The 8,467-nt window shown below is 41.4% G+C and overlaps 2 protein-coding genes across 2 annotated transcripts in view; both read right to left on the reverse strand.

Annotated features, from left to right (window-relative positions):
- Positions 1 to 365: 365 nt before the first annotated feature.
- On the reverse strand, positions 366 to 1,372 carry LOC102377010 (retinol-binding protein 1). The gene is made up of 2 exons (XM_006038986.2): positions 1,300 to 1,372; positions 366 to 676 (listed from the first exon to the last, which is right to left on the reverse strand). The coding sequence occupies exons 1-2, from the start codon at positions 1,370 to 1,372 to the stop codon at positions 468 to 470; spliced, it is 282 nt and encodes a 93-aa protein (XP_006039048.1). The 3' UTR covers positions 366 to 467.
- Positions 1,373 to 3,412: 2,040 nt separating this feature from the next.
- NMNAT3 (nicotinamide nucleotide adenylyltransferase 3) overlaps positions 3,413 to 8,467 on the reverse strand; it is a 53,314-nt gene continuing 48,259 nt past the window's right edge. The window contains exon 5 of the mRNA XM_006038987.3: positions 3,413 to 4,956. Within this exon, the coding sequence (XP_006039049.1) occupies positions 4,547 to 4,956 (410 nt within the window). The 3' untranslated portion in view covers positions 3,413 to 4,546. The remainder of the gene's footprint in view (positions 4,957 to 8,467) is intronic.

Here is an 8,467-nt window from a genome sequence, read left to right on the forward strand (position 1 = left end):
TGTAGTGCTCCATTCAAAATCTCCATGGAAGCAGGAAGGGTAGAGAGAGACAGAGGACAGGAGCAGCAGCAGTTTCTAAGCACAGGAGGCCACCTTCCTGCTATTCTTGCTCTTAATGAGTCAGACCTGTCCGACCCTGAAATCAATGGACTGTTGATGTAGCAAAGTACTACTCGGTGTAACGCTGGTAGAATTTGTCTGTAAATGACTTTTTGAACAGAAAATATCTCTGTACAGCTACTTTATACTAGAGAAAATGTGAATTAAGTGTGTCTCCTTTAATAAAAGAAATAGCTTCGTGTTCAAGTTTAACACGTACCTTTTTTGTACAGGCAGGTTAAAACCCCCTTGTGGTACTGTCTCAGTAAAGCTGTGCAATACAAAAAAACATTCCAAGATGTCTTGCAAGTGCACCCCTTGCAAGACTTAGTATCCGTATTAATTATTCCTTATCTTTTTTTTCTCTGTCACATACTAGTAACAGTTCTCATTCTTACCATGCATTTGCGATCATCCAGTCCAGTCAAATCCTCCTCAAACTCCTTTCCTATATCAAATTCCATGATGTAGTTTCTAAAAGTACTTAGCGTTTTAATGATCATATGATCCCCTTTCTGAATGATGTCTTTGTCAGGTTTTAGCAAGTTTGCTATTTTTCTTACAGCAATGTTTACATCTGAAAAAGGAAAAAAAATAGCTCAGTTGTAAATCTTGAATCTACTACAATACAAGACTTTGTAGACCTTGAAATGAATTGCAACCTACATAAATGTTTAACTGACAACTCTAAAATTTATAAGAAGTGAATTTGGTTGAGTGAATCCCGCGGTGTGGGGGAGGGAAGAACTGTAATTTAATACTGTTGGCCAAAACTTGCTACTAAACTAAGCAGCCGCTGAAAATAAATATGAGATGAAGTCCAACTACCAATTAATTTTGATGGCTTACTATAATTGCTATAGTAATATAAGCATTTTACATGTCTACTCGCCAAGCACACTTTTCAAGTTCACACAACACTTTCTCTTCTGCAAAGACTTCAGAAGTCAGAAAAGCTGCTTTTTGAACCTTCATATTCTGCAGCGTAATTTCTGGAGAGGTCAGCTTTAGCATGGTGAAAAGCAAATGGGTTCCTTCAAAACATTTTTCATTAGCAAATCCTAGTGAAGGAAGTATTTTGTTTTTTAAAGAAAGCACTAAAAAAGATGCTGCTGTGATTGTACAGAAGAAGAAGATTCACCTCAGTCCTAAGGTGGCATTTTACTAATACTGATGAAAGAAATATGAAGGGAATCTTACCTAATGCTTTCATATACTCCTCAAAATTTTCATTGCTGACCATTTTCCAGTAACCACTGAAATCCACAGGCATTTCTGGTGCATACAATAGCCAAAAACCAACTCTTCAGGACAGTGTGGTGATTCTGCACCACACAGCTCAGTGCCTGTTTCTGCGGAGAGTTTGAAATCTGGCTTCTTTTTTCTATTCTTCAGACCACACAGTTATGCGAGTCCTTCTAAGCCGATTATGACTGAAGTGCTACCATTAAATCCTTCCACAAAGCTGAACTACTTAGATTTTTAATGACAGCAGGATGGCTCGATTTAAATAGAAAACACTCTTTTTCCCTTCCTCACTATTTCTGCAAGACTACTGGTTATCTGGGTATTCATTTTGTCTGTAATATTACATCCCCCTCATACTTCTTACAAACAAACAAGTCAGATGGCCTTGGCATATGGATGGGTGTTAAAATGAGTGGCTAGCTGTAGTAGACAATTTGGGTGGTTTTTGCAGACAAATCCAGGTGTTTTGGTCTGAGAACATTTCAGTGTTGTCCTTAGTTCCTTCCCATCAGAAGAGGATTCACACAAGTTCTACCAAGGAAAATAATTGTGCATGTGATGTTAAACAATCTAATTTGCTCTGCTTAACTCTCAGAAAAGAGGGTTGGAAGAGAGGCTGCAGTATTAACTGCTTAGGTGAAGGCTCAGAAAAAGTGGGTAATTAGTAGCAGAAATTGTTATTATGGAGTGATGGCTAATTGTAGTTATTGTCCAAAGTCTTAATCAGTGTTGCATATTTTTATTAATCAATGGGCGCATCTACCCATGATGCTACGTCACTGCAGCAATGCACTACAGCAATGCAGCTCATTGCTACAGCGATGTAGCGTTGGCAGGCACAAACTGCGGTGCCAATGCTGTCACCATGGCAGTAAGGTGCCTTGCTGTAATGCATTGCTACAGTGACAACGTGTCTTAAAAATACCCGTGCATCACTGGGATGGTGCAGTAATGGCTGTTACTGTACTGTCATTTAGTACTTTCTTAAGCAAGTACTAAATGATGGCACAATAATAACTGCACCATGGGGGTCGTGTAGATGCACCCAGTGCATGCTTTCACTTAAGGGAATGTGAACAATGTTCTAACAGGCCAAAGTAGAATGTCACAGAGACCCACTGACTTTTGTACTGAATAATGTAGTCCTTTTGATTTATGCTAGCCCCTCCCTCCTGGGGCCCTCTGAAGTGCCAGAGGGGGAGGATGTGCATCTTGCTGGGATCCTGTGACCCCAGCTGACTTCCTGCCTGACTTCCTGGGGCAGGGAGCTGGACTCGATGAACTTCCGAGGTCCCTTCCAGCCCTAATGTTTATGAAATCTATGAAACACTACAGCAAAATGCAAATCATTTTGTAATATTTAAGTAGGTGTTAATTTAGATCCAGGTTCTATATTTATTCATCTTACTCAGAAGCATACTATGCAAACAGGTCCATTTATTTCAGCCTAACAATTGTGTAGTATGAGAACACTCATTGTGAGTAAGAGTGGCAGAATCCTATTCCTTGCAAGTGATTCCAGGAGGAAAGATTTCCTTACCCAGTTGCATGAACACGTTAGGACTACCCAGATAGTGGGTGTTGTGCATGGAGCTCCAATCCTCCCTCTACATCCTAGCACATCTGCCTGGAAGGGGAGATAAGTCATCTGCATACATCTTTTCTCACTCCTCCTCCTCTTTCATTACAGCCATAACTCCTCCTGCATTTCAAGTTGCTCCTACTCGCATACTAACCTCTCATTTTCATTCTATGATCCAGTACAATGAATTTTACTGGATCAGTAAGATGTTAGCTAAGAATGTGGTGGGACAGACTAGGGGCTTAGCATGTCTGGTAAAACTTGACAGGTACAAAATAAGCTTCTTAGCTATTCTCTCATGTGAACAGTACTATCTGAGTTGCATACAGTCATAGTATGCAGTAATCTTTTGTTTTAGACATAAAAACCATATTCTTTTCCATTTGAGCTATCCAGTAACCCAAAGGATACTGCTGAGTTAGGCAATCCCTCCTCAGGCATGGATACAGCTGAACTAATATGGATCTTCAGAAACATCCTCTTTTATTGTAATTTCTGAGTGATGCATAGAAAATAGAATGAAGGATGTATTTTAAAAGCCAAAGCATGGTACAATCTCATTGTAAAAAATGAACTGCATGACAAAAATAGCACAAACAGTCCTTTGAACAACTTCTTACTTGACACACGCATTTGAGAGTCTTTCCAACTCAGTCTATGTTTAGGAAACTAGTAGACAAAGTGGCAGACAAATTTTACCACTTCCATTCATTACTAATACAACCACCTTTCAAAACCTTGCCTGGCATTATGAGGCTTGAGCAGCTTTGAGAGATCTCTGCAGGAAAACCCAGTAGGAAGGAAAATGAGCAAGAACAGAAGGAATAGGCAGGTGTCTAGACAGACATTCACAATAACTCTCCCTTCTGCTATCGTAGGGGACTTGCCTGTATCCCATGATTCCTGACTGACCTATCAACTGGCTGCTGTAAGTTATATCAGATGACCAAACTAATGCAGACTGATCTAATGGATTACAGGAAACTCCCCTTAAATATTTTATGCACAGGACTTGAATTAATTGCTTGCCTGAACCTGGCCTTTATTTCTGATCTCTTTCCAAGTCTGCCAACCCACATACATATTTTGGGCAGTACTAGTTAATGAAGTCACATAGGATCCTGGGAAGTAGAAATGTTGTGATAACATGTATATTTTTAGCACAGTTCATTGAAAAATATGACTAATTTCATTCTCACTGCTGGGAACAGCTGAGACACTTTCACATTTGAGCAGTCCCTGGCATGAGAGGACTGCCGTAGAAGAAAGTACTAAACACAGCCACTGAAGCCATTTTAGTCAGCACAGCAAACCCTTGCCATTACTGGAGATTTTAATACTTATTTTGAAAACACAAATAAAGTGACATAATAACCATTATCTTGTTCTTTAATGAATTAACTCAACTGAAGATCTTAAAACTACTATGGCCCACAGTACCTAACACCTTAGAAAAGCATGGATCCAAAACAACTTCTCTAATTTGAACTTTTTCTGTATAAAATTGTAAGCTTTCAAGAAATGCAACAGTCACAATACAACAGTTCCCCATAACTAGCTTTGCACGTGCAAAAAATGAATCCTTTGGCATCTTCTTTCCTGTTGATGGAACAGACGTCAATCTTTTAGAGTGTTGACTGACATGTTGTGCTGTTTAAGAGGCTGAAGCAAGCCCCCTTCATTTTTCTGCCCACTCTCTTCTGTGTAGATATTATGGTGTTTAATATATGAAATTACAGAGTCTGGAATGAGATACTTCACACTTAATCCTTTGCATAATGCAAGTCGTATCTGTGTGGCACTGATTTCATTCTGAATCCATTCTCTGACCAGGTGGATGTTATGCTCGAATCTCCTTAAAAGCTCCAATTCATTGATGTACTGCATCGGATCACAGCCAGCACGGCTAATGCAAACCAGACCAAACTTTTCTACTATTTCTTTAATATGTTCCTCCTTCCAGAGATTGGGTGTCTTAAATGTCTTCAAAATATCAGCTCCACAAAGCAGCTTTAACTGTGGTAGAACTGAAAACAAGCATAAATGAGGCTTTTAGGAAAGTTATTCTTAAAGATTAACTAAAATCTTAAAAAAAAAAAGTTGGATCAAATATGCTAATTTCTACTATTTTACGCAAGCTTGTGAAAACTTATGAGAAATGTCCTGCTTAGAATTTACACAGAGTATACAGTGCATTGCCCACTGTATAATCTTAATTCATATCTCAAGGTAAAACAAACTCAGTGGAGCAACTTTATCTCCATCTACTTTACCTCCACCTATAGTAATTCAAGGTAGAAAACTATCAAGACACATTTAAAGGCCTGTTTTTGGCTCACAAGGTACTAGGTTGTGTAGAAAAAACTTCAAGAAACTAGCATTTCCCCAATGATATCCATTTCCTGCTCAATATGGGATTGATTTTTTTTGTACTGAAGTTAATAGGAAAACTTGCCTTTACTTGTGAAGGAGCAGGTAGGATGTACCCAGCTACCATTGTCATTCTTAGCAAATATATAAGTGCAGTAATATATTTGATTTGGAACACCATTTACATCCCCACTACATCAGATTTCTGACATGTTGAGGGAGGAGAAGGTAATCATATTTTTTCCAGATCAATTAAAACTGATGCTGCAGTAACAACTTGAATCAAATCTTCCATCTCAGAATTGCTTCATAAATAAAGGCCCAGACTTGAGACTGAGAGATGCTAATCATAATAAACACTTTCAAAATCAGTAAAATATAATGGAAAAATATTGTACAGAGATGCATCCACCCATACAGTGGGCAGGGGAATAATGTGCCCTTGCTCATACAATTACTAGGTAAGAAAAGGTCAGTAAAGAATAAATTAGAATTACAGCAATGTGAGTGTTCCTCCTTTTCTTTATAATGACACAAACCAGTAATAACAACAAAAATAATAATAAAAATGAGGAAGTTCTAAGTACTCTGTGTTGTGCCTAGTTTGTATAAGAAATGCACGCAAAAAAGTTATTAAAAGAACACTATTAAGGTTGCAAAGTTAAGCACTCAAAAATCAGGAAATTCCTGAGTTAACATGACAGAAGGTGTTATCAGGGCATTGAAAGCATGGCAGCTTGTGCTATTTAATTTAGCCCCCTTGGGCACATGCATTGATTTAATTACATGATCATGTAGTAGTTTCTCCTGATTGTGAAATGTGTGGGTCACAAATTATATTTAAAATCCTTCCCTGACTGCAGAATTCTTCATTTACTCTTGGGATATTCCATGTTAGAGAGATAGTTAGCTATGTTAATCAGAAGTCAAGTAGAAAGCAGGGTAGATTTGCAACTTATAGACCAGAGGTGTCAAAGATCCATTTTCAGAGCCCCTTCATCTGGCCCCCAGTACTGCCCTAGGTCTGAATTCACCCACGTGCTGCATGATGTGCACTGAACCAGTCCCAGCACACTATACCCAGCCTGATTCCAGCCAGTCTGGTGGTACAGTGCCCCTTCCCCTTGCTCCATGTGTGACACAGTCCTGGACTAGCCCAAGGGAGAGGCACATATCCTGGACTGGCCAGAGTGAGCACCACATGCAGCACAGTTCCTAGAGCACTGGATTCAGCATGCAGGGGAGAAGGAACAGGGGTCTGTGGGCCTGATTCAGCCCACAGACCAGCCCCATGCCACTCATATGGCCCATGGAACCAGGTGAGTTTGACATCTCTCATGAATGGCGGCTGGGGGAGGGCATGGCGGCAGAAGCGCAGCGGGGGGTAAGCGGGGCAGCTCCCAGTGGCCAGCGGTGTCGGTGGCAGGCTGGTTAGTGGTGACTGCTCACAGGTGCCGCCAACCATGTAAGCAGCGCATTTCTGTAGGGGGTCCACCACCATGCTCAGGGGGTGCATGTGCACCTGCATGCACCCTCTACATGGTGCCCCTGTCACCCCTGTTTATAGACTAACAAAAGTATATAGCACAAGAGTTTGTGGACTGAAGCTCACTTCATCAGATGCTGTGAAAGGACATGCATGAAGCAGTGTATAAGGAGAAAGAAATTTGAATACAAAAGGTAGAACTGAGGGGGAGAAAGTGAAGTGGGGGGCAGTACTGGAAGAGGCAAACAATCAAGCAATAAATCCATAGGAACAAAGGAGTTACAAAAGCTAATCTAGGTAATGGAATAAGAATCTATAGTCTCTGTTTAAACCTTACTTAACACAAACCAGTCTGTGGAAGATTTCTTGTTCCACAATTTCCCATTCAAGTCAGTTTTTAAAGGTTTGCTGCCTAGGAACAGTCACCCTCAGGTCAGTGACTGAGTGTCCAAGGAGGTTAAAAATGTTCTGCCACAGGCCTGCAGCTGTCAGATCATTGTTCATTCACTCTTTCACATAGGGATCACCCCATCCATGAATCCAGAGGCCAGGGGGTGGGGCACAGCGAGCTCCTGCAGGCAGCAGTGGCGCTGTTGATGGCAGGAACGTGGTGGCAGCAATTGGGGAGCTCCCACAGGCGGCCACTGTGCAGTTGGCAGCAGAGGAGGAGGGGGGGAGCAGCAACTGCCTGCAGGTGCCGCCGGCAGTGTCAGCGGCACCGTTTCATAGGGGGTGCACCGCCACGCTCAGGGAGTGTACGTGCACCCATGTGCACCCCCTATGTATCACCAATGACCTCATCTGTCCAATGTATACAACAGAGGGGTACTGTGAACTGATGATAGTGTATATGACATTGGGAGAGTTACAAGTGAATGAACCTTGGATGTTATAATCCATGTTATTCAGTCCAGTGATGATGTGGTAGACTGGCGTGTCAGTGACTAGGAATTATGTAGCCTGCTGCTTGAAAAATTGTGCTATGTATATACTTTGGTTAGGAGACACAGACATTAAGATCAAAAGTATTCACTAATTTTGTTGCTGAATCTGAGAGACCTACAACTTCAGTTCTCTGAGGCCCCATGTACATGTTACACTTAAGACGTGATAAACCAGATAAACCAGACATGACCCAGCCATACATTCAATCAATTAATGATGTAATAAAACAAGGAATAAGCTACAAAGTTATTCCACAGAAATGTGAGAATAACATTGTGACTTGTTCTTATCATGCCATTAACTGAATGTGTGGCTGGGAACTCCATCAGCTGACCGGGTTCTCAGCTTCTGGGGTGCATTACATGCTGCTGTGGCAGTGAGTCCTGCAGATGATGGGGCTTGCAGCCACAGCAGCACCCCATGTTTTTCCATGGCTGCAAGCACCAAAGTTGATAAATCTTGCAACTGGGGAGTGCCCCTTGCATAGCCATGGCTGTTAGTAGAAGTGCACCAATACATTGGTCCGATATCAGATTGGCACCGATATAAAGAAAATTGACTGGATCGGAAATAGGCTTTTTTTGCCTGATGTGGCTGATAATGTGGCTGATAAATGCCCTGTCCATGTGTGCAGCTACAACGCAACACGTAGATGGAGAGGAACACAGCTCGGCAGCTTGGAGAGCTGCATCCAGCTGGTAAGTCTGTTATGGGAGGAGGGGGGTGGGGGGGGGAGG

This window comes from Alligator sinensis, unplaced genomic scaffold, assembly GCF_000455745.1.
Source record: "Alligator sinensis unplaced genomic scaffold, ASM45574v1 scaffold1808_1, whole genome shotgun sequence".
NCBI classification, from domain to species: Eukaryota; Metazoa; Chordata; order Crocodylia; family Alligatoridae; genus Alligator; species Alligator sinensis.